The sequence below is a fragment of the Odocoileus virginianus genome, unplaced genomic scaffold, assembly GCF_023699985.2.
Source record: "Odocoileus virginianus isolate 20LAN1187 ecotype Illinois unplaced genomic scaffold, Ovbor_1.2 Unplaced_Contig_3, whole genome shotgun sequence".
Taxonomy (NCBI): Eukaryota; Metazoa; Chordata; class Mammalia; order Artiodactyla; family Cervidae; genus Odocoileus; species Odocoileus virginianus.
Window position 1 is genome coordinate 924,613 of NW_027224320.1, and position 25,873 is coordinate 950,485.

General features: G+C 61.7%; 1 protein-coding gene across 6 annotated transcripts in view; it reads right to left on the reverse strand.

Annotated features, from left to right (window-relative positions):
* The window catches only part of MGLL (monoglyceride lipase), a 90,742-nt gene that overhangs the window by 35,289 nt on the left and 29,580 nt on the right, over positions 1-25,873 (reverse strand). For 5 of the 6 annotated variants that reach the window (XM_070463477.1, XM_070463480.1, XM_070463479.1 and 2 more), the window contains exon 3: positions 19,327-19,433. In XM_070463477.1, coding sequence (XP_070319578.1) covers positions 19,327-19,433 — 107 coding nt within the window. Of the gene's footprint in view, positions 1-11,564; positions 11,694-19,326; positions 19,434-25,873 lie in introns of those variants that run through there. The other variant, XM_070463481.1, reaches the window with a different exon arrangement.

Below are 25,873 nucleotides of genomic sequence, written 5' to 3' on the forward strand. Positions count from 1 at the left end.
GTAGACACACACAGACACAATGCCACACACATGTACACACACACAATCATATATACACAGACACACGCGTGATATAACACACGCATCACACCCACATAACATGCACACACCACACACACTCAAATGCCACACATACATGTAATACCACACACATGTACACACACAATCACACACACACAAAACCACACACACGTACACAGAGACGCACGATCATATGCACGCAGACATACACACCATGACACATGTACACACACATACAATCATATATACACAGACACACACACAGAATACCACTCACACGTACACACACGAACACACACACACACTCATATACACACAGAGACACACAGTCATATATACACAGACATACATACAGAATACCACTCACACGTACATACAGATACAATCATATATACACACACACGTAATATAACACACACATCACACCCATATAACACACACACCACACACAAATACCACACATACATGTAATACCACACACATACACATACAACATACATACGCGCACACAAAACGACACACATGTACACAGACGCACAATCATATGCACGCAGACACACACATACCATGACACATGTATATACACATACAATCACATACACGTGCATATACACACAATACCTCATACACGTACAATCATATACACATATAATCACATACATGCACACAATACCATATACCCACATACACATACAATCATGTATATACACAGACACACACAGGTAATACCACACACACCACACACACGCAATAACATGCACACGCCACACACACTCAAACACCACGCACACACCACGCACACAAGTAATACCACAGACACACCACACACACACACCCCAGTTCACACACGCACAGTACCACAGGTGTAACGCCACACACAGGGACACTCCACACACAGTGCACACGTGCGTGCAGCTGAAAGAACATGACACGAAAGGGGTCTCTCTTGAGGCAATCAGATTAAGGTTAGTTTTGGGTTTTTGTCCTTCTGTATGTTTCAAAATGTCTACAGTGAACTGGTATTTTGTCATGGGGGAGGGGGAAAAGTTAAGGCTGTTTCATCATTTTTTGAAAAATCACACTCGTCCATCAGTACAGATACATAAAGCCTGAAAATAAAGCCAGCAGCTCTGCAATCAGCCTGCAATCGTATCTGCTCCTGAGAAGCGCCTGTAATTGGAGCTGGCGCGTTCGGGCGTGAAAGCGGGGGGCGAGGTGTCGCGGGCTTGGAGGCGAGGAACCAGTGGGGGGTGAGGAGGGGATGACAGCCGGGCTGAAGGGCCCTTAATGGAGCCGCGAGGCGGCCGAGGCCTGCTCAGAGCCATCAACACAATCCCCTAAGCGCCACTGAGACAGAAAAAGCAATTATCAGAAACCGCGCCACGAGGCGCTTTTCATTTCATTCTGCCGTCTTTGCTTCTCAGAAACACACCTGTGGGCTTGCCCTGGTCCCTTCTGGGCCGGCGGGGAAACGGCTGCACCCCCCCTCCCGGCCCCCAGAAGCAGCCCTCTGCTCCTCCTGGCGGGACCCAACCCTGCTCCGGACTGGATCCCGGCTCACGAGTTACTTTGAGCAAACGCAACCCAGGTGACACCTGGCCAGGTCTGCGCCCAGGCTCCAGAGGTCTCGCAGCTTCAGAAACCCTGCTGGCCAGACAGCAGTGGACGCCTCCCCAGCCTGACGCTGGCTGCCCAGACTCAGGGGCCACCAGCCAGACGAACGGCAGGCACTGAGTCACCATGACAGCCGAGTGGCTGACGCCGCTGTCACGCTGGCCCGGGTGAGGACCCTGGGCTCAGCCTGTACCTGCCCTCAGACACGGCGGGGCCCTGGCTGGGGCCTCGTTCTCCTGAGGTGGACGTCTGGGCATCCCAGCCCACCCCCAGGGCACGCCAGGTCCCACAGCGTGGCAGGCAAACAGCCACAGATGGTACCAGGTCAGCAAGCCCTGCACCGACTCACTTCTCAAGTTATTTACTGTAAATCACAAAGCACGTGAGCAACGGTGCCGACTCGCTGGAAAAGCCTCTGATGCTGGAACGACTGGGGGCAGGTAAGAAGAGGAGACAGAGGCTGAGATGGTTGGACAGCATCACCGACTCAATGGACATGAGTCTGAGCAAGCTCCGGGAGACACTGAAGGACAGGGAGGCCTGGCGTGCTGCAGTCCGTGGGGGCGCAGAGTCGGACACGACTGAACAACAGCAGACAATGTGAGCAAAGCCTCTTCCCTGCTCATCCTGTCACTGGGGCCGGGGGACTTGCCAGACCTTTCTCTACCGTCGCACGCAGGTCTCTACCTCCAGATCAGTCTGTTTGGCTCTTTCTTTCCATAAATAGGATTCTATTGGTTTCCCTTAACAATATGCCCTGGCGGCCTGTCCCAACCTAGAATTACAGGTCTCTCTCCTTCCTTTCAGGGGGTCTGCGTGTGCCTAGGTCTGGACCAGTCACCCCTCCGGGAGGGCACCAAGGCTGTTCCTGCCTCTTCACTAGAGCAGGTTTGCACACCTGTCTCGGGCTCCCTCTTCCCTCCCCCCACAGCCAGAAGCCTACAGAACATGGGACTGTCAAACAGTTTTACCTTTCTCGTCTTAATCTAAAAAGCATGCATGCTGAAGCTGCTATTTTTATCCAAGAACAAAAGAATCTCCTTCCATTTACTTACTCTTGCATCCCTGATTGATTTTTCTGAGTCAAAGGCCTTGTATTAAAAAAAAAAAGAGGTTCCCTACTCTTGCGTAATAAAATAAACATCAGATTCTCACGAGCAGGAAAAGAATCAGTACAAAAATGGAAGACACACTATTCACAGAAGTAAGTGCAAAAGGAACCCAGAGAGATCAGAAAAGACAAAAAGACACACGAAACAGAAGCAGGAGCGTGAAGTGGCAGGGAGCCCCTCCTGAGCGGCAAGCCCAGCCCGGGGAAGGTGGACTTGCTTCCACACCTTCTTCCTGCCCCGGGTGGGGGATCCTGGGGGGTCAGGCTGAGTCCACACTAAGGCCCGGGGCTCAAGGCTTTCCCGGCTGGAATGGATCGCTGTTTTCAGCCACATTCCCTGGATTCTCGGGCTGTGTGACCCAACTGGGTCAGCAGCCGGGCTCAGCGCCTGCAGTTCAGCGAACCGGCGTCAGACGCCGCTGGATCTAGGATCTTGCCTCGCCACTCGCCTGGGAGCCTGGGCAAACACCGTCAGCACTCCGACCACCGCCCTGCTTGCTGGAGGTGCCAACAGCAAGAAGGGCAGCGTGTGGTCCAGGGCAGCAACGTTCCTTCTGCAACAAGAGGTGGCTCTGGAGCCTCTGACAACACACGTCCCCCAGGCGTGCAGGGCTCGCCACCCCCAGCAGGGCCCCAGCACCCTGTCCTCCAGGATGGGGCGGCCTCTGGGGGCGCCCAGAGGCCGGGGCGCCAGCCCGGACCAGTCTGGACCGGCCAGCACCCGCCAGGCCCTGTGTTCCCAGAGATGGCATTCCCATCACAACCGCCTCACAGCCTCTGGGGCTCTGCCCAGCTATGCACTTGGCACTGGCCTCCTGGTTCCGCAGGCCCCATGCCCCACAGGCTAGAGCTCTGCTTGTGGCCATTTTGGCCGCTGGGGTAGAAGCGGGGGCGCACTTGCCCCTCCCCCGTGCCCCGGCTTCACCCCACTTCTCTGCACTTCCTCGTCCTGCACTTCCCCCCAGGAACTCGGCCCAGCAGTGACCTCCGACCCCGGGACCGCACACAGCCCCGCCCGGTTCCCACTGAGCTCCTGGGATCCCCTAAAGGAGAGGCACCCAGACCAAGGGAGACAAGGCTGGGCGTTTTAGGGAGTCAGTCCTGCTGGCACCCTCACAGCCATAAAAGGCAAGATAAGGAAAAATTTAAAAAAAAAAAGCATAAAACAGCTCCAAACAGACACGTACCAAGATCACAAGAAACACACCCCAGCGCCCTCAGCCATTAGGCAAGCATTCTCAAATCTCGTGCTAGGGGGAGGGAAGGCTACCTAGAAACACGGCGCACCCACCCTGGGGTCTCCGCTCTGCACGCACATCACCCGGGGTTCCCCCCGTCACCCCCAAACCCGGCCACCCCCCAGCGACCTGGCCCCGGAGAGGAGACCGCAGCACCCGGTCACAGCTGGCTGGTTGCACTCTGCCGCCTTAGGGGGTTCGCCCCCGTGGGTTCACCCTGCAGGCCTGGGGAGGGGCTTCCTGAGTGGTGCCTGGAAGGGGGTCCTGGGAGGGGGGTGTCGCCCTCATTCCCCAAGGCCTCCTCAGCCTTGGGGGAGACCAAAGGGAGGGACTGTGGAAAAGGAAGGGGCTTTCTGGGCAGGCTTGTCCAGAGACTTCCACGCGTGAGATCTGCACGTGCGTCCACATGTCACGAGCCCTTTAAACCGGAACATCCCCGACGACTCTCGCTTTCTGTCCCAAAGTTCACCCGAGCCCGTGGGAACGCCTGTGCAGGAGGAACGCAATGTCTGACAGGGTGCTGGGTGTTCGCGAGCAGCCCCAGGCACCCCAGCCTCTGGGGGGGGGGCTGCACCACACGAGGGCCATCAGACCCAGCCAGGCCCCAGCCATGCCCGGGGGGCTGCCCCACAGTGCTCAACCTCAGCGAGAAAAGCAGAAGGTAAAACCTGAATTCAGACAATTTCACTTCCCACGAGCCACCATGACCCGGGCGCGGGGAAAGCCCAGAGTCAGCGGCGGGCTCACGTGAGCCGTGCTCTGTTCTCTGCAACAGGGGGATGGCCGCTGAGCAAAGCTGGGGGTGGACGTACGCAAGTGCAGCCCCACGCAGCGCAGGGCGCTGTCCTGGGCCCCCGCCCCGCGTCTCAGCCCCCCGCCCCGAGTCTCAGCCCCCCCCACAGACCCCTGCCCGCCCCGCGTCTCAGCCCCCCGCCCACCCCCCGCCCCGCGTCTCAGTCCCCCGCCCCGCGTCTCAGCACCCCCTCACCACCCCCCGCCCCGCCCCGAGTCTCAGCACCCCCTCACCACCCCTGCCCCGAGTCTCAGTCCCCCCGCCCACAGACCCCTGCCCGCCCCGCGTCTCAGTCCCCTGCCCACCCCCCGCCCCGCCCTGCGTCTCAGCACCCCCTCACCACCCCCACCCCGAGTCTCAGCCCCCCCCGCCCCGCCCCCAGTCTCAGCACCCCCTCACCACCCCCGCCCCGCGTCTCAGCCCCCCCCCCGCCCCCCGCCCCGCGTCTCAGCCCCCCCCCGCCCACACGCAGGCACACGGCGGCCAGGCGTGGGTCAGAGGTCGCGTGAAGGGCAGGTGCCAACGCAAGAAGGCGGCACGGGGCACACGTGGGTGGGAACATGGGACACGCGCTTGGTCAGGACGGCGGCCGCCAGCCGGCGCTGACTCTGTGCAGCTGGGTGCTGGCAGACTTGTGGGGCAAGTGTCACTATTTCCAGAGCAAGGCCTCCCCCGCAAGCCTCCTGTGACCCCAGACCTCTCCATGGGAGGCAGGGTCACCCAGCTGCATCACTGGTACTGCCCCCACTGATACAGGACCGTCCCCTGCCCATGAACCGAGTTAATATTTACCTGATTACTTCTTTACACAGAGACTCACACCTTATATCAATGTCTCTATCAGACATTTACTTTCACTGCTGTTAATGGAAAACCGGTCCCTTCCCGGAAACAGAGAGGGGCTGGCACAGACTGCTATTCACCTGCCCAGTATCCACTCTCTCCTTTCTGGGTAGTGACCTACTTCCTGGAGAAGGGAAAGGCCACCCACTGCCGTGTTCTGGCCTGAAGAATCTCCATGGACATAGGAGCCTGGTGGGCTACAGTCCACGGGGTCACAGAGAGTTGGACACGACTAGTGACTAGCACTTTCACTTTTTTCCAACCCCAATTTTATTCAGATCAGCTGTGAAACCAGCTAAAACACTCTTATCCACAGCCTCTCTAGCAGCTTAGCAATGGGTGTGGCAACATGACTAAGTTCTGTGACGTGAAAGTCGCTCAGTCGTGTCCGACTCTTTGTGACCCCATGGACTATACAGTCCGTGGAATTCTCCAGGCCAGAATACTGGAGTGGGTAGCCTTTCCCTTCTCCAGGGGATCTTCCCAACCCAGGGATCAAACCCAGGTCTCCCGCACTGCAGGCAGATTCTTTACCAGCTGAGCCGCCAGGGAAGCCCCTGGCTAAGTTCTAGGCATTAAGATGTAAGAGGAAATCGACAGGTGAAATTAGAGAGAGGGAAGGCAGGCAACATTTCCAAAATCTGAAACATAAATGTGATGGCTGGAACTCTAGCCACCATCGGGGACCATGAGGGACACTTAAGGCTGGATGCGCGCCTCGCTGGCAGAAGAAGCAAGCTGGTTTCCTGATGACACCGTAAGCCCCCATCCCAGGATGGACTGTCACGCTTGCCGAGTCGTGTCCAGCTCTTTGCCACCCCGTGGACTGCAGCACGCCAGGCTCTCCTGTCCTTCACTGTCTCCCGGAGTTTGCTCAGACTCATGTCCCCTGAGTCAGTGATGCCATCCAACCATCTCATCCTCTGTTGCTAGTGATCTAGCAACGTCCCACTCCTTCAGTACTGATGCTGAAGCTCCAATACTTTGGCCAGTTGATACAAAGAGCTGACTCCTTGGAAAAGACCCTGATGCTGAGAAAGACTGAAGGCGGGAGGAGAAGGAGGCGACAGAGCATGAGACGGTTGGATGGCATCACCGACTTGATGGACATGAGTTTGAGCAAGCTCCGGGAGATAGCAGAGGACAGGGGAGCCTGGCGCACCACAGTCCGTGGTGTTGTAGAGTTGAACACAACTCAGCGACAACACCAGACAAGAGGCCCGGGGCCCCCGGGCCCAAGGAGGCCCTTGCTAGCTGTGTCACCTCCCGCACCGCTCTGTCATGTCCCCCGGCCCTGGCTGCCGCACCTTCCCCTCCTGGCCTCTGCTCAGCTGTCACCACTTGGGTGAGGCCAGACCCCCAGCCCCACCGCCCACCCCAGCCAAGTTTCTCTCCCTCCCCGTTACACGCTCTGAAGCCACTCGTTCCCACGTGGGGTCTGACAGGGCGGGGCCGGTGTGAACCCCGAGTGGCAGTGCTGAGATGAACCAGCGAACGAATCGATGAAGCGAAGAGGGAGGGAGGCCCAGGCGTGAGGAGGCAACGGCCGAGGTCCTCTGCACACGCGGACCCTCAATCCCAGCCCCCGCCCGAGCCCCAGCCCCGGCGCTGGACGCCGAGCCCCGCCGCCTCTCTCAGCAGTTCTGTCGCTGGAGCGAGGAGAGCGGAGACAGCACTTACGAGTTTCTCTTCTCGCTCGCTCTTTAAAGGGGGCCTTAAAGTCGGACGCATTTTATGGGAAAGCCAGCGGTTTCACCATGACAGTGACAAGCCACCGCTAGAAGGGAAATGTGACTCTTGGAAGTGGGGCAGACGCCCCAGCCGCAGGGGAAGCACCTGGGGTCAGGGGTCCCGACGCTGCGCTCCTGCCCGAGGGCAGCCCACATCTGAGAGCGTCCAGACCTGTGCCCACACGGACGTGAGACAGAGCCTCACCGTCGTGCCCCGCACACCGCGTGTCCAGTGAAGGCCAGCTGACCCCCTTTAGGTCTGGAGCTAGAGAGGGACATCTGTGTCCACCTGGGTCACTTAGAAGTCTCAGCACGGGCCTGTCCACACGTCTCAGGGCGCCTGCTCCTGCTTGCAGACTTCAGTTCACAGGGTGCCAAATGCTTTACCAAACGCCTCGAGCCTGGGCATGAGGAGGGGGCCTAACTGGCTCCTGAGCAGCCTGGCCCTCAGCCCCTCCCAGGAACCCTGGATTGTCCCTTGACCTTGAGATGAAGCAGCGCACACGATTCCTCTCCTTTTTATTTTTTTTTGGTAAAAGAGTTTCCACCGAATAAACCCTCTAAGCGATTTTTCCGATCTGGTGACATCTGCACAATAGCCAGGAAAAGAAATAATTACTACTATGGTGGCAGAATGATCCGGCCCCTCTCCAGGACTCTGGGAGCTCAGGGAGGGAGGGAGAGCTGGTCCCCTCGCCCCCACGCTGACGGCCCCTGCACCGGCTCTGCCCAGCTGGCTTTCTGGGCTGAAGGAGGGGAGCACGGTGGAGAGGGTCGTCAGGGCCTCCACATGGAGCGGAGCGGAGGGGAGGGGAGGAGCCACCCACTTACTGCACAGAGTCTGCGCCGCGCACTGATGGACGGTTTCTAGGGGACCTCTTGGGCCATCGCTCGGACAGGCCCATTGCTCAGATGGCAAGACTGAGGTTCCAGCAGGTAAACTGACTCATCCCAGCCACACTGCCAGAAACATGGGCCAGGCCCTGAGCCGGGCCCCTCTGCCTCCGTCCAAGGGCTTCGCACAGAGCTCACCCTGGCTGGGCCCACGCCGCCACTGACAACCCCCCGGCCCCCCACCCTGTGGCGCTCAAGGGATGGAGACGCAGCAGTGCTGTCTGAGGACTCAGGGGTGGGAGGACCGTGTTTCTACTTCCAGGACTGACTCTGACACTGCTGGTCCCCGGGTGGAGCCTGGTGCCACTGCAGGAGGCAAGCCTCTCCCACAGACCCCTGGGAAGGGCGGTGGGGGGCGGGCTCCCCTCGGGCACTTCTGCCAGGCGGTGCAGAAACCCCAGGGCCCCCCAGTGTGGGGGCCGCGCTCCAAGCAGGGGCGCTTGCAAGCACGGCCGGTCGGACAGAGCCTGCTCCTCTACCCCAAAGCAGTTCTCCGGAAGTCAAGACCTTGGCAAAGGCAAGAACACGGGGGCCTGAGCCAGCCCTGTCCATCCCACCGGGCTGTGCAGCCTTGGGCAGCCAGCTTGCAGGCACACTGAATGTTGTCACCACCCTGCTGCAAGCAGTCAACGAGGAGTGGTCCGTGGAAAACATTACTAGCGTGGAGATGACGGATTCTCCCCCAGCAGGAAAGCCTGAGTCGACTTTCCAGTCCAAATCTGTACACATGTACATGATTCACCAGTCCGAACTTGGGCAAACCCACAGAAACTGCGGTTTTTTCATCAGCTGCCTCGGAATTCAGCAGACATTTGGAGACCCTGCTCGGTGCAATGTTCTGGGCAGGGGTCAGGAAGCCTGGGTCGTCGGCCACTACCGGCCTGAGCGCTTAGAGTTGGGGGGCACGTCTGAGGCTGACCACGCTGAGAGAGCGGCCTGCAGTGGTGGGGGGGGCGTCCCGAGTCAGGCGATGACCAGCCTGCCTGCTTCCTGGGACTCCCCAGGCAACGCCCTTCCTCCCCGACGCTGTGTCTCGTTTGGGGCGCTGGGTCAGTTGGCTGGCTTGGATCGGGGAGGGGCGAGAGGATGGGGGCATCTGTCTCCAGCAGGCGGGGCCCCTGCCGCCCGCCCTGTGCTTCCAGAACTGGGGCAGGAGTCCATGCAGGTCCCAGGGAAGCCGCTCCCTGGTGTGGCCCGGGCACAGACTGCACCCTGACCTTCATGCCCAGTGGCACGCTTGGTCTGTGTGGGTCTGGCCCGCACTGCAGGCCTTGCTGGGCTCATTTTTTGCAGATGAGGACACAGAGGCCCCGAGAGGCGCAGTACACAGCCCGTCCAGGGCCAAGCTCAACGCGGCCCCCCGGCCACCTTCACCCCTCACCCCCATGTGTCCTGCAGACTCACTTCTCTGGCGCAGCCTCTGGGAGCCCAGCTCTCCTGCGTGGACTCGCCTGCCCTCCTAGACAGGGCCTCCTCCCCGAATGTCCAGGCAGGCCCAGATCGCACAAGGCCCCCAGGGCTTGATCACAAGATGCTCTTGACCTGAGTCTCCCCCGAGGTCCCCAGCGGCCTCTGATTGCTCCCTCTCGCCACCCATGGGATAGCACTCAAGGGAGGCCCTGCCTGTCTGGCTGTGGGATGAAGCAGGGCCCTTCTTCCAACCATGGAAGCAACGTGCAGAGTGAAACCAAGCGAAGGCCACAAAGCCCCCGGGCAGGGGCAGGCGCGTGCATCTGAGCATTTATCATTGCAGGCTGGTGACACGCACACTTGAGAATCGTCCCAGAGGCCTGTGAGGCCTTCTGGCTGCCACACGGGGGTCCTTTCCCAGTGTGCAGGGGGTACCAGCTGTCCCCCTCTCCTCCTCCCGCCCCAGCCCTGGAAGCATCACAGCCAGTTATTTTTAGCTCCTGGTGGCAGGCGGCAGGTCACATGCCGCTTGAGCTTGCACTTCAGAAAGGCTGCATCTCGGGGGTGGAGGCGATGCCCCTCCCCTGGGCTCCCTCCTCCGCACCCCCCCCGTGGGACACGTGGTGCAGACCCCCCCTCGCCCACGCCCCGGGGGACAAGGTGCAATGCCGCCAACCTGGCCCCCTGAGCTTGCAAATTTCTTTCAGCAGCTCCTTTCCCGGGCCGTCTGCAGCCAGAACTATTTCTACTGTTAATTTACTAACAGGTCAGCGGGCGGGGACGTGTGGGGGACCCAGTCCTGGGAACCTGGGGTCTCAGGGCCAACCTGCGGATCAGGATGAGACCCTGAACCCGGAAAGGGGGAGACGGATCCACTGCGGCTGCAGCTTTGTTGGGGACCCAAAGCCCAGTGGCTACGACCCCACCTTCAGCTTCAGCTGTGAGCCTGTGGGGAGGAACTCCTGCCTGACGGCCCTGACCCCACGGACCCTCAATGCCCTGGGGTGGCAATCACGGGCCCCGTGTGCCAGGCGCCACCCTCTGCAGCCCCAGCTCACGAGGAAGGGGGCACCATCTGCTGCCGAGACGAGGGGCTGGGGCCTGGGCCCGGGCGCTCCCTCCAGGCCCCATCTCTCGCCCCAGCCGCTCCAGGGCCCTGGTCTCACGTGCGCAGGAGGAGCCTGCCAGGTCACGAACTCTGACTGGGCCGATCCACCTGGCTCGAACATCTTCAGGAGAAGGCTTAGTATTTGCAGATGGGAAAAAATAACCCACAGTAAATGTGACCGAAGCCAGGGGCATGGAGGACACGACTGGGCAGCCGAACAAGCCGGCTGCAGCCTGCTCCAAGGCAGACGGTGTCTGGGGGCCTCCCTGGTGGTCCCGGGGTTAAGAACCCACCTGCTAAGGCAGAGGCCACGGGTTCGATCCCTGGTCCGGGAAGATCCCACGTGCCACGGGGCAACCAAGGCTGTGAACCACAGCTACTGAGGCCAGGCGCGAGTCTGCACGCCACAACCGCTGAGGCCCATGTTCCACACCAGAGAAGCCCCCAGATGGGGAGCCGGCGGACCCCGGCTGGAGAGCAGCCCCTGCTCAACTACAGAAAACGCACGCGGCCACAGCAACGAGCCCAGCCCAGCCCTTAAAAAATCAAACTGCTCAGAGGGTGGCCCGGGGACCAAGCTGTTGAAACGTGAACTGCCTTGAAGGCCGGTCTTCCAGACGCCAGGTCACACGTGACTTTCGTTATGTGCACATTATAATCAGGTCCCTGTTTTCCCAGCTCCTGGCCTGTGCGCAGAGCATCCAGGGGGCTGAGGACCCCCCTCCCTGGGTCACCCGCTCTTCCTTCCCAACACAGCATCACCTGGAGGCAACTCGGCTTTCTCCTCTTCCAGCTGACTCACCTGAACACCCCAGAAACGGCTTCTTCCAGAGACAAGCAGAGGTCCGTTTCCTCCTTATCGGAAAGCCCCCGGTACCCCCGTCTCGGGCCATGCGAGTGGCGTCCAGTGAACACACAGCCCCGGGGAAGCTCCTTTTCAGAGGCAACTGGGCGGCAGGTTATCAGGCGGCGCCCGCCCTGAGACGAGGAAAGACTGGGCTGCCCGAGCGTCCGTGCGGCTGTCACAGCCCCTCCCACGGAGCCCTGCTCAGGACTCAGGCCGGAACGCACTTCCAACCCTCAAAAAGGCTGCCAGCTTGCGTCTCCACCTGCGTTCATCTCCTGCTTCTATACATGAGTAGATGAGGCCACATTCCCGTGATCACTGTCTAAACATCTGCAGAGATGGAACCAGCAGTGGGTAAAGACAGGATTGATGCTTTCAAACTGTGGTGCTGGAGGAGACTCTTGAGAGTCCCTTGGAATGCAAGGAGATCCAACTAGTCCATCCTAACAGAGATCAGTCCTGGGTGTTCACTGAAAGGACTGATGCTGAAGCTGAAACTCCAATAGTTTGGCCACCTGATGCGAAGAACAGACTCACTGGAAAAGATCCTGATGCTGGGAAAGATTGAAGGCAGGAGGAGAAGGGGACGACAGAGGATGAGATGGTTGGATGGCATCACCGACTCGACGGACATGGGTTTGGGTGGACTCCGGGAGTTGGTGATGGACAGGGAGGCCTGGCATGCTGCGGTTCATGGGGTCACAGAGAGTCGGACACGACTGAGCGGCTGAACTGCAGCAACAAAAGGAAGCCTCCGGATCCAGATGAAGAGGCTGCTCGGTGAGAGGGACACCCCGCCGAGGGCGACACCGAGTCTGGGTGAAATAAAGCGGGGAGGCTGAGCCGCCTGCAGCAGGGAAGATGCAAACTGGCCACTGGTCTGCGGAGCTGGACCAGGAGGCTCTCTTCCTGAAGGCCACGTCTGGGGTGAAGAGGGCTGGGGTCTCCGGGGCGGGGGGCAGTGTGGATCTACTGAGCATCCATCGTGTGACCGGCAGCTACCGCCCCGCCTTCCCTCACCAGGTAGAGGCTGCTCTACCTGCTCCGGGATCCCTGCTCCGGGAACCAGATTCCACAGGCCACAACTAAGAGTTCACGCGTCACAACTAAAGATCTCACATGCTGCAGACCTGGTGCAACAAAATAAATACTTCAATCAAACTAAATAAACATTAAAATAATTAAACTCTAGAGAAGAAACACCAGCAGCGACCTGGGTGCCTTCTTGGAACCTGCCCCGTTGAATCTGAAAATCTGGGGGCTGGCCAGCGTCTGCGTTTCCACCGGCCTCCCAGGAGCATCTGCCAGCGACGTGAACCCTCCCTCTGTCCATCCGCCCCACAGCCATGGGCGGTCTCCCTGCGGTTATTACCACGGTCAGCTCCACTTCACTGAGGAGCACAGAGGTTCCCTTGGGGCTCAGCAGGTGGAGAGTCCGCCTGCAATGCGGGAGACCTAGGTTTGATCCCTTGGTTGGGAAGATCCCCCGGAGAAGGGAAAGGCTATCCACTCCAGTATTCTGGCCTGGAGAATCCCATGGACTGTATAGTCCTTGGGGTCGCAAAGAGTCGGACACGACTGAGCGACTTTCACCTCAAAGAGAGGCTCACAGAGGTTTGGTTTTATGCAAGAAAGAGGCAAGTGGCCAAAGAGACTCAGGGCAGAGACTTCGCATCCGAGCTGGCAGGGCAGGGCCGTGGGCCGTGACTGCGGACGGAGCAGGAGGGACCGAGAGACCCGGACGCCACGTGGAGGCGGCTGGGCCCCTCCCCTGACAGGCCGGGTTCACCCCTCGGCCGGGGCTGGGCCCCACGACTGTTTCGGCATCAATCTCACTTTCACATTTACTAAGTAAGGCACGAAAAATGAACACATGAGTCAAACGCTGCAAACAAAACGCATGACTGCAGCTGACAAAAGTACAGAACTGATCCAGCGAGGGACCCTGACTCAGAACTCTCCCCGCGGGGAGGCCACACCCGCGCTGTTTTCCCCTCTGAATTTCCCAAAAGCTGGGCTTCTGCCTGGGCAGGGGCCCCACCCAGGGGGCCAGGCAGAACGTCCCCCAGGACTTCCTCTTCTGAGACGCCCCCACCCCGGCTGAGTTCTTTAAAAAGAAACGCAGACCAACTGCCTTGAACACTTTCCCTAAATATCTGCAGATAATGAATTCACTGCTGATTAGTGAGGAACGGTTCTTTTCTCCTTTGTCACTAAAGACGGGGCAGCCCGGGTCCCGCCCCCGGTGCAATCTGGGACGCGCTGGGTGCAGAGTCGGGGTGCTGCCCACGGGAAGGGCCGGGAGCCTCGGGGTCCTGGAGACGGACAGGCATCCCGCCTGCAGCAGGAGGATCGGGGGCCGCCCGCGCCTGGCGCCCCACCTGCCCCCCGGGCGCCCCGCTCCTGCTCCGAGGGCTTTCCAGTGAGTCACCAAGAGCAGCTGGTGACCGGGGACGGCGTGAAGAGGAGCCGGGTTTCTCGGCGCTGTGTTTGGAACAGCACAGAGACTCCCGCCCCGTCCTTCCACCTCCTCTGACCCCCCAGTCCCCTCCGCTCCCCCACCGGCCGTGCCCTGGACCCCGTCTCCCGGGGTGGTCGCCCTCTGCTGAGGGTCCCTTCCTGAACCCCAAGGTCCACGGCATCTCATCTCGGAGCCCAGAGCGTTGCAGGCCAGGGTCTTGCTCCCCCTCCGCTCCTGACGCGACCTCAGGGTCCAGGCCGGGACTTCCCCTGGAAGGACGTGAGCCCATGAGCTCGTGTATCTGGGTTTCACTCACACAGGCTCCCCTTCCTGAAACAGCAGTTCTCAAACCACAGCTGCTCATCAGACTCACCCCAGAGGGCTCAAGGGTCCCGACACACCAGGCCACACCCAAGAGATCAGTCTCCGTGGAACGAGGGACCCTGGCAAAGACTCCCCGGTGTTTTGGGGGGAGCCCAGTGCGAACCACGACTCTCAGAGACTGGCGCCGGCTCCACACCCTTGCTCTCCTCTCAAGCTCCTACTCATCCCAGAAAACCCAGCATCCGGCTGGCCCCTGGCGCTGGGAGGCTGTGTACTTGCAAGAGGCCGAGCTCACCTGCAGCACCTGAGTTACGGGCCTCGGGGGTCCTCTGCTCCAGCCTCGGCCGCCAGAGCCCAGAGCCCAGAGTCCAGGCCCCGCCGTGGGGTCCTCCCACCCTGCGGACATGGACACTCACACGCGGGCGTTTGCTGACGTTCACAGCGTCTCTGCTCTTATCCACTCTGGGCCATGCACTCCTCCTTTCATTCCACAAACCCTGCTGATGCCTCCACACTCTGCTCAGCAAGGAGGAGGCTGGGACCAAGGGCGGGACGACCGTCTCCACCTGCCGGGAGCTTGCTGCCGTCAGCAGAAGGGAGAGTTTCCTCCAGGGATAGTGAGAACCCTGCCAAGGCTGGGCTCTTCACGGGGGCTGCATACATCGGGCAGGGCCCGTGTCCACGCGTTCCCCCTCGCACAGCACCTGACCCAAGGCCAACGCACGACCAGGCACGTCCACCTGATCGCGAACATTCACCGCATCAGAACGCAGTGCGCTGATGACCCTGACATCATCCTCCACGCCGGAGCTTCGGAAAGCCGACGGGGACGGGCGAGAGAGAGGTCACACGGTGAGATGAACATGGCTCAGAAAAGACACAAGGTGGAAACGGTTGAGAAAAGCTCCCTTAAATAATGAGCCTGGGGTGAGGCCGGCAGCAGAGAGGGTGCTTGGAGTGTCCACGCTGTGTCCTCCCTGCTAACAGAGCCTGGTTTGCTCGGGATCAGCAAACACGCAGCGAACAAGCTGGACGTCCTGCCCCCCACCGCTGGACGCAGTCAACTGGTGCCGGCCCTGCACGCAGTGTGGTGGAGCTCGGCAGGAGCGCTGAGACAGGTCTGCTTTCCCTGCAGGAGCCCAGCCCGGCCTCTCCACCGCTTTCTGCATCTCCTTCCTGCGAGACCGCAGGCTGGAGCCGGCACCCATCGGCATGAAAGCCACGTGCTAAGAACAGCTGATCAAAGCTGCAGATGCAGCCTCGGGCCCGACAGCCCGGCGGTGTCCTGAACCCACCTCGGGCTCTGCTTGTCCTGGGAGAAAAACAACCCCTCGTTTGAGATAATCTACCAAGATCAGGGGTCTGACGCCCGTTCATTCGCCCTGTGGATGAGGGCCTCCGACCCTCACCTCTGAATCGGCATGGACTCAAGTGTTAGGAGGCTTGGAGATAATGCGTGACAAGGGCCCCAGCCAGAGCCCGGCACGCAGCTGGCACTTAATGAACAGCAGGGATAAAGTGCTCATTTCTGGCAAAGTCCTCTGTGTCCATGAGGTCGCCTGTAAAATTCTAAGGTCAAACAAAACAGTTAAGCGAGACGCTAGCTGAGCAACTGTGTCCGCAGGCCACCGGGCGTGGGGAGACGCGGCCAGACCATCCAGCCCATGTTTCCAGGTTTCCGTCTGAACAAGGAAACCCCGTTGCTCAGCTGAGCAACGAGACTTAACCTAAAATCGGGTCAGCATAGGATTCGCAGAAAGCTGTGTTTCTATGGATGGTGTCACAGGAAAGAGCCTTGAAACGACCCTTGGTAGGTCTGTTCGCTTCGAGAAAGCATTGTCTATCCTTCAGCCAGTCTCCCCTGGAGCCTCTGCGGCCGGAAAGGGAACCCAAGGACACAGCACCCCTGCTCCTGGCCTCGACGTCCCCCGTCCAGGTGCACCTGCTGCTCCGCAAGGGGGCTGGAGGGGGCCTTGCCGCTGGCACAGTGAGGAAGAGGCGCCACCACCCTCTGCTGGCCCTGCACATGCCTGTTCTCACTCTGTCAGCGCACCACCTGCCCATTTGGCAGATGAGAAAACTGAGGCTGGGAATGGCTGGGCGTCCGAGGTCCACAGCTGGATCGCAGTCCAGGTGGCTGGGCCCGGGTGTGTCTGCGTCAGGTCGGAGAGGGGTTGGGGGGGCAGGTCCCCAGGGCAGAGGGGTGACAAACGACTATAGACCCTGGAGACAGGGAGGTGACGTCCGCCAGGCCCTGGGCCCTCGGGCAGGGTTTTCTCTCCCTGCACTTGGCCGCATCAATGCTCTGATACTTTCCCCACAGAGGCCTGCTTATATCTAACAGCTAAGCGGGGAAGAACGAAGCCCCTCTCCACAGGGGTCACGCCTGGTGTGAACGGGGCAGCAGCGTGGAGAGAGAAAGCAGGCACCAGAGGCCTGGGCTCCAGCCCCTCCAGGACCCCCGCCCCTGCCTCTCCACGAGAACTTATTTCTCCGGGCGCTAACCACCAGCACCCACTTCCTCAGCCAGCACAGGACCCCCCTGCACCCGCTCCTCCCTCGGAGGGAGCCTCGGCCACTCTCAGGACCCCCTGCTCCCCGCTCCTTCCGAAGAGGGAGCCTCGGCCACTCTCAGGACCCCCAGCTCCCCGCTCCTCCCTCGGAGGGAGCCTCGGCCACTCTCAGGACCCCCTGCTCCACGTCTTGAGTAAAAGCACCGCCGTCAGGTACTCGCCAGAGAGATCGCCCACAAGTTACTGCAAGAAACCGCTCAACCAAGCGAGGTGAGCGCCAGCATCCGTCGCCAGCATCCGGCGCCAGCATCCGTCGCCAACGTATGTTTAGAAGTCACCGAGAGTCAGGCCTCAGTTTTAGATGTCACATGGTAACATCAAAAGGCAGGTTGTTTCTTTTTTCTCTTTACTCTAAAAAAAAACCAAAAAACCCTTCCAATTGTTTTTCAACATTCCAGGATCACACACACACAAAGGTATGACAGAGTTGCCCACTCCTACGGGTCTGACCAAGGGCAGCTGAGAGAGGGTGGTTGACACCAGGATGAAACCAGACTATCTTGAAATTCCTGAAGGTGTTTCGTGTTTGTTTGACGCAAACACTCTTTGCTTTCAGAACGCCCCCGTGTTGTTCAGCTCCTTGTTACAAACGTTACTGGAGACAAATGTGATAGAAAGAAAGTCATTCCCACCACAGGCCTAACAATGTGGAAAGTACCAGAGTAAATAATGACAGTCCCGCCGTGAAATTCAGGCTAATCCTTGAATGTTACCTCTCAAACAGCCTCACAGAGATCACTGGGAATGTCTGCAAAGCACAAGACCACACGGCGACCACAGCGAGCAAGGCCGTGGTCAATAATCTCAGTTCTAAGGACCAGGGCCCTCGCATGCATCTGGCGGGAAAACGGCTCTTGGTAACCAAGTCGCCGTCCAAGGGACTCTCAAGAGTCTTCTCCAGCACCGCAACTCAAAAGGAGATCCAACCGGTCCATCCTAAAGGAAACTGAACCTGAATATTCATTGGAAGGACTGATGCTGAAGCTGAAACTCCAATACTTTGGCCACCTGATGTGAAGAGCTGAAAAGACCCTGATGCTGGGAAGATTGAAGGCCGGAGGAGAAGGGGACGACAGAGGATGAGATGGTTGGATGGCGTCACCGACTCGACAGACCTGAGTTTGAGCAAGCTCCAGGAGACAGAAAAGGACAGGAAGGCCTGGTGTGCTGCGGTCCATGGGGTCACAGAGAGTCAGACACGACTGAACCGCAGCAAACCAAACTGCAGTTCCTTATACACAGAACGCCCGAAGCTTCCCCTGGTCACCAGGACCCCGGGCCCGGCACGGCCCCCACCCCCTCTGCAGCTCATCATTTCCACCAAACTGCAGTTCCTTATACACAGAACGCCCGAAGCTTCCCCTGGTCACCAGGGCCCCCAGGCCCGGCACGGCCCCCACCCCCTCTGCAGCTCATCATTTCCACCAAACTGCAGTTCCTTATACACAGAACGCCCGAAGCTTCCCCTGGTCACCAGGTCCTCAGGCCCGGCACGGCCCCCCACCCCCTCTGCAGCTCATCAGTTCCACACCGGCCGGAACAGAAGCAAGTTTTCTGCATCTGGGCCACAGTGGCAGATTTCTACTTTGCAGCGGTGCAGAAATCACCATGTTCAGTCACGAGGACTCTTCCATCTTAACACTTGAGGCAAAGAAAGACCTCGGCTGGGGGCCGTCCCAGACACGGAGAACACCACCCGACCAGCAAAGGAGCTACAGACAGACTCGGGCAACAGACGCTGCGCTTTGATGGTTGCCGTGAATTTCGTTACTAAGAAAGAATTAAAGACCTGGCCTGCGGACGTGCGCGTGTACGGGTGTGCGTGCAGCTGTGTGTGCGTGTGAACGAGCCCCGTGTCGGGGGTTTCTCAGGCCCGCACGGCCCTCGAGACCCTGACTGTCCCCCTGGTCTGAAGTGCCCTGGACACGCCTGGAGGCCCTCGCCGGCCGTGAACCGGCTTGCACCGAGGGCAGCATCGCCCACCGTCCCTCGGGGGGAAACCAAGGCCCGTTTCTCACGGACGGCGCTTAACAGACTTGAGAGAGGGTGACGTGGCCTGGGACGAGCTTACAGACGTGAGAGACGGTGATGTGGCCTGGGACGAGCTCGCGTACAAAAGTATCCTGAGTCTGGGGCTTTTCAGCAGAGACTTCCAATCAGCCTGCATTCAGTCCCGGCCGTAACAGAAACTGCGGGCCAGATACTTGTTTTGCTTACAGAACTACCTGTTTTTCAGTTAGAAAGAGCCCGTGAAGAACGCCTTTCCCGGGTCTCAGGGCGGGAAGCAGAGCGGAGTGCCCCAGGAGGGAGCAGGATGGGGTGAGGCAGACTGGGGGCCCCGGAGCGGGCCGGTACTCACCGTGGTCGTGGGCGAAGACCAGCAGGCCCAGCCCCACCAGCATCTGCGCCAGCTCGTCATAACGGCCGCAGTGCTCGCCGGCTCCGTGGGACACAAACGCCAGTGCCCTGCGGGACAAGAGACGGCCGTTAGGGGGTCCGGCGGGGTCCCGGGAGCTCGCGGCCGCCCAGGCTGCTGGCTGGCAGGGCCCCTGAGGCTGCCACCCAGTTGGAGGCAAGCGGGGCACTGTGGTCAGGGCCTAGTGAGTGGCCGCGAGACCCCAGCCGAGCCTCCGGGCCCAGGGGAGCCGGCCCCAGAGGACAGCTGACCCCGAGAGGAGAGCCGCGTGGACGGGGGACCCCAGCCGAGGTTCCAGGCCCAGGGGAGCTGGCCCCAGAGGACAGCTGACCCGAGAGGAGAGCCGCATGGACGGGGGACCCCAGCCGAGCCTCCGGGCCCAGGGGAGCCGGCCCCAGAGGACAGGTGACCACAGAGAGGAGAGCCGCGTGGACGGGGGACCCCAGCCGAGGTTCCGGGCCCAGGGGAGCCGGCCCCAGAGGACAGCTGACCCCAGAGAGGAGAGCCGCATGGACGGGGGACCCCAGCCGAGCCTCCGGGCCCAGGGGAGCCGGCCCCAGAGGACAGCTGACCCCAGAGAGGAGAGCCGCATGGACGGGGGACCCCAGCCGAGCCTCCGGGCCCAGGGGAGCCGGCCCCAGAGGACAGCTGACCCGAGAGGAGAGCCGCATGGACGGGGGACCCCAGCCGAGCCTCCGGGCCCAGGGGAGCCGGCCCCAGAGGACAGGTGACCCCAGTGAGGAGAGCCGCGTGGACGGGGGACCCCAGCCGAGGTTCCGGGCCCAGGGGAGCCGGCCCCAGAGGACAGCTGACCACAGAGAGGAGAGCCGCGTGGCTGGGGGACCCCAGACCTAAGGCTGCCGTTTGGGCCCTGAAGCCACAGCTCCCAGCCCTGCGCTGGTGGAGCTGTGGGGACACGAGGTGGCCTGTCACTTGTAGGCAGACACCCCCACCCCGACCCAGTGTTGTGTGCCCCGCTTCATTCCACACGTGCACGTCCACCCCCACAGCCTCGCTGAGGACACATGGACTCTCTCTGCTTCTATGCGCCTGGCACAGTTCTGAGCTGTGCCGGGCACGCTGCAAATGGGGTTTGAATGGGAATGAAGGAAGGAAGGAGGAAGGTGTGAGGCTCCGAAGTAAACAGGGCAGCCTGCACCCAAGCCCCGTGCAGAGGAAGCCACGGGACTGGCGGCAGAGCCTGGCTGGGCGCCCAGTCCCCCCGAAAGTCTGAGACGTGATGAGCCCATCCGGGGACACAGACAGGGCCCCAGAGCCACCCAGTGCGGGGAGGGCGTTGCAGGAGGGTGCTCAGATGCTGGACTCTATGCAACTAGACCCCCCTCCAGGCAAGGCAGGGGCTGCCAGGAGCCAGAAAGAGGAGGGGGAGGGTGGGAAGGGGATGGGGAGGAGGGGGAGGGTGGGAAGGGGGAGGGGAAGGGGAGGGGGAGGGGAGGGGGAGGGGAGGGGGAGGAGGGGGAGGGTGGGAAGGGGAGGGGGAGGGGAGGGGGAGGAGGGGGGAGGGTGGGAAGGGGATGGGGAGGAGGGGGAGGGTGGGAAGGGGGAGGGGGAGGGATGGGGAGGAGGGGTCGGGGATGGGGAGGAGGGGGAGGGGGAGGAGGGGTCGGGGGGAGGGGGAGGGGAATGGTGAGATGAGGGGGGAGGGGAGGGGGATGAGGGAAGGAAGTGGGGGGGCGGCAGCTGCCATCTTGCTGAGCATTTACTACGCGCTGGTCCCTCCCTTAAGCCCACACACAGGACTTCTGATCCTTGTTATCACGCCACACGTGACCTTCTTCAGCCGAGACTGAAAACCAGAGAAGTCGCACAGCAAGCAGGTAAAATGCAGATCGGAGCACGCCACCCTCCCGCTCCCGGACCTCACTGGGGCTCCCGGGGCTCAGAGGACAAGTCGCCTTCTCCCTCCCTGTCTCTCCAGACCTCCAGCACCTCCCTGCTCCCCAGCCATCCTCACAAGGGGCTTCCAGTCTCCTCAGCGGCACCCAGCTCATCCTGGCTCAGGGCCTTTGTCCCGTCTCCCCGCAGCACTCTCCCCCAGGTCTCCCCTGGCGGCTCCTCACGCTGGCGCCTCACGGCAGACCTCCCCGCAGTGGCCGCCGTCCCTCGGGCCTTCCCGACCTGCCCTGGGCCCCCACCTCACGGCACGGTTTGCAGCGGGCCCTCTGGGCACACCTCAGTTCACCACTGCTTTGCTATTCACTTGCGGGCTCAGTTCCCGGCTCTCTCCTCCCCTTGGAGGTCAGCCCGAGAAGCCAGGAGCCTTGCCCACCGTGCTGCCAGCAGAACCCAGAGCTGTGCCAGCCTGGCGGTGCTCCGCAGCATGCGGCATGTGTGCGTGTGGTGGGTGAACCAGCTCCTGTGTTCTCTCTGCAGCTCCCGTCTGCCAGGATGCGGCGGGGCAGAGCGACCACGTGCATCATGCTCTGAGCAGCGCAGAAGCAGCGCACTGACCTCATTTGACTTTGTCATCTGTCCTTCCCGCCCTTCTCCTAAAATGCAGGGGACACTTTCACACTCTTTTGACTGCATCACACAACGTCCAGCCCCTCCGCTTGATCGGACATCGGTCTGGGCCGATTCCCCGACCCTGGCCCTCGGGGTCGGCGGACGGGATTGTCTCAGCTTCTCCGGTGTCAGCCGTCACCTCCCGCTTCACCAGGGGCTGCGCTCCCAGAAGGAACAGCTGAAGCACTTTCCAGTCCTTGGGGAGAGCGGCAGCGGCTGGATTAATTCAGCCCACAGTTAATGCAGGTGGACAAGCCGGGTCACGCGACAGCCAGCCTCTCCCTGCGGTCGGGGCCCGCGGGGCGCACAGTGACCTCAGGGGCTCATTTCACATCCCTGGGAGCAGCGCTCAGCATCACTGCCTGGAACGGCCTGCTAAGAGGGCCCACCCCGGAGCCGGCAGTGTGGAAAACACTGCTCTGAGGCCGGAGGTCTCATCCGGCGTTCTCCGCCCTGGGAGTCACCCGGGGAGCTTTCCACCATGCCTGACTGCGTCCCAGCCTGGACGCACCTCCGGTTAACGGGCCCGGGTCGCGGAGGGCCCAGAGGTCCCACCGGGTGGCCAAGGTGGAGAGGCACCTCCATCGGGAGCGACGCTGCTCAGAAGCCGTGTGGGGTTCCAGGGGCGGGAGGGCTGCCCTTCGGGCGTGGAGACTGGCAGCCACTGCGGAGCCACTCGACTCCCGGGGGGACGCGCTGCGGAAACCACAGGCTCCTCTGGACTGAGGAGGCTTCTGGGGCATGCTGTCGCCGCCCTTCCAGAGGCAAGCAGACCCACGCGGGAAGCGCAGCTCTCTCCCCACAGGTGGGCAGACCTGCAGGCTCACCTCCCCCGGCCCAGGCGGGGCTTCTCCACAGACTGGCCTTGTCTGAATCCGAGCTGCTGCCACCGTGTGTGGGGGGGGTGTCCTTGGTTCCTGGATCCAGCTCTTGCCTGAACCCCAACCCTGAGGCATCAGCCCCCCCACATTCACTGTTCCCTGGACCCAAGCCACGGAGCCCTCTGCTCTTTCCGCTGCATCACAACGAAGCTGCTGCCGCCCTGCGGTCACACCCTTGTCCCCTCGATCCCCAGCTGAAGGCTCCCCTTCTCAGCGCTCAGTTACAGGAACGGTGGTGTGCTGCTAAGCATTTAATAACCATGGTGGATGGACCTGATTTGTACTGTCTGCCAATTTCCATGGTATAAATGCTCTCAACACAGCAGATTTCAAGTTATTAACATGACACCAGGGGAGAGGGTGTGGGGGAGGGGTGCACACAGTCGGCTCCCGAGAGCTGGTCAGGCGGGCACCCGTTCCTGACCCTGCTGCGCCATGTCCTGGGTCTCAGGCTTCTTCTGACTGCTTCGGGGGTAGGGTCTTAAGCGCGCGTCGCCATCCAAATGACTCACCCACAGTCAGCTCTGTTCCTCCTCCCCCGACTGGGAGGTCCCTCCAGGGCAGAAGCCTCGTGGGTCTGTGGGTCTCCTCTCCGAGGATGCGCTCAGCTGAGTTAGATGCCGGCGCACAGCAGGAGCCCGGGAAGGACGGACTACATGACCCCCCTCCCCAGCCCCCTGCCTGGATCCCTCCACCCACCGCAGCCCCCAGGCTCAGACCTTCGGCCCAGGCTGTGGCTCCTCTTCGCCCACCTGCCCGTCAGGGCACCCCCTCCCCGGGCAGCCCCTCCCGTCTCCCCGCACCTGCCGTGGAGGAGCCTCTGCTCACCGGTCCATCGGAGGACCGCACCTGAGGCCCGGCCGTCCCCCCGCTCCCAGGCCCCCGCCCTGTTCCCGCACGCACATGCAGCCATCCCCGACCTGAGTGTGCACCCTGTGTCCTCTGGGAAAAGGGCACACCGCCCCGGACCCCTGGAACGTTCTCCCCCGCCTGCTGCCCGCCCGCAGCCCTGCTGGGTGAGGGTTTCACAAGACACCATTTCAGCTCTGGGAACAGCACCCAAGAGGCCAGTAAGCAAACACCAGCGATGCCGGGAAGCTGAGGACAGAGAGCGAGGGTGAGGCCAGGACAACCCGCAGAGTCAGCATCACATGCACGACACCTGGGCAAGGCCCCTGGGCACTCCCAGGGCGGCGGGCACCGCAGTCCTTCCTCTGGGATCATCCAGAAACACCGATGCGAGGGAGGGAGAGGGACGCCAGCGCCGTCCCCGGGGGAGGCAGGCCCTGGCAGAGAACGCGGCCGTCAGCGCGGGTTAGGAGAAGCACCCGGAACAGAGCGGGGACCACGGGGCGGGACTGCAGGGAGCAGACGGGAAGGCAGGCAGAGAACGAGAGTCTCACCACGGGGAGGAGAGCCGTCCTACGCGGGGCCCTGCCCGCCCCAGGCCAGGAAGAATGGGGGAACGGTCCTGAGAGGTGGGGGGCCCACCCAGAGGAGGGGCCAGCCCTGAGAGGTGGGGGGGCCACCCAGAGGAGGGGCCAGCCCTGAGAGGTGGGGGGACCACCCAGAGGAGGGGCCGGCCCTGAGAGGTGGGGGGACCACCCAGAGGAGGGGCCAGCCCTGAGAGGTGGGGGGCCCACCCAGAGGAGGGGCCGGCCCTGAGAGGTGGGGGGTCACACAGAGGAGGGGCCGGCCCTGAGAGGTGGGGGGCCCACCCAGAGGAGGGGCCGGCCCTGAGAGGTGGGGGGCCCACCCAGAGGAGGGGCCGGCCCTGAGAGGTGGGGGGTCACACAGAGGAGGGGCCGGCCCTGAGAGGTGGGGGGCCCACCCAGAGGAGGGGCCGGCCCTGAGAGGTGGGGGGTCACACAGAGGAGGGGCCAGCCCTGAGAGGTGGGGGCCCACACAGAGGAGGGGCCGGCCCTGAGAGGTGGGGGGTCACACAGAGGAGGGGCCAGCCCTGAGAGGTGGGGGGCCCACCCAGAGGAGGGGCCAGCCCTGAGAGGTGGGAGACCACGCAGAGGAGGGGCCGGCCCTGAGAGGTGGGGGGGGCCCACCCAGAGGAGGGGCCGGCCCTGAGAGGTGGGGGGTCACACAGAGGAGGGGCCAGCCCTGAGAGGTGGGGGCCCACACAGAGGAGGGGCCGGCCCTGAGAGGTGGGGGGTCACACAGAGGAGGGTCCGGCCCTGAGAGGTGGGGGAACCAGCCAGGCAGTGACCTGGTCTGACCTCCCGCAGTCAGAGCGGGAGGCAGGGGACAGGGTCTGCCCAGGAGCCCCCGTGGCCAGACCCTCAGCAGGAGCCCAGGAGGGCCACGCGCTCCCGCCTCCCCGGCCCGCACGCTCCCAGGAGGAACGGTTGCAGAAGACCCCGCAGGGCTGCTCACACAGACAAGGCACAGAGCAGGCTGCAGGTCTGTTTCCTGGACTTCTTCACCGGCTGCAGCCCGCTGGGAGCCGGTCGTTCCAGGAGAAGGTGACTGTCAGGGGGGGAGGCCCGGCTCCAGAGCAGATGGCCGGCCTGGCACACAGCCCCGGGGAGGTGGGGCAGCTCCCAGAGAAGCATATGCCGCCCTCAACATGCACACTCAGAGTCACAAGCTGCCTCTGCGCCCAGGTCTGACGGAGCAGGACTCCCCTCCACCCGACAGACCGCTTCTCTTCAGTCTTGTTTATTCATGGTCTAAGGGACAGACCTCTCTGGGTCCCGGTTTGCTCACCTGTAAAATGGGTCAGCCCTAAAACCACCGAGCGCAGAGGCGTCGTGAGGTGAACAGGGAGACAGGTGTGGAGCGGGGCTCAAGGTCTTGCCTGGCCCTGTCCCTGGTGACCCTGCTTTTTCGGCGGCACAGGGGGGTCCACGGGCAGCCTCCGCCACCCCCTTGAATGTGGGCCTCGGTTTCTCCACTTGTGAAATGGGCCACTGTGCCCCCTCGACAGGGTTTGGGGATGAAACGAGAGAACTGACGTGCAAACCGTCGCGGGCGGTCTGCGGCTCCTGCCAGCTGCTCTGCTGACCGTCACGCGCTGGACGGTGAGCCCCTCCTGGGCCCACACTGCCCAGGGACCCCTGGAAGGGTGGCCT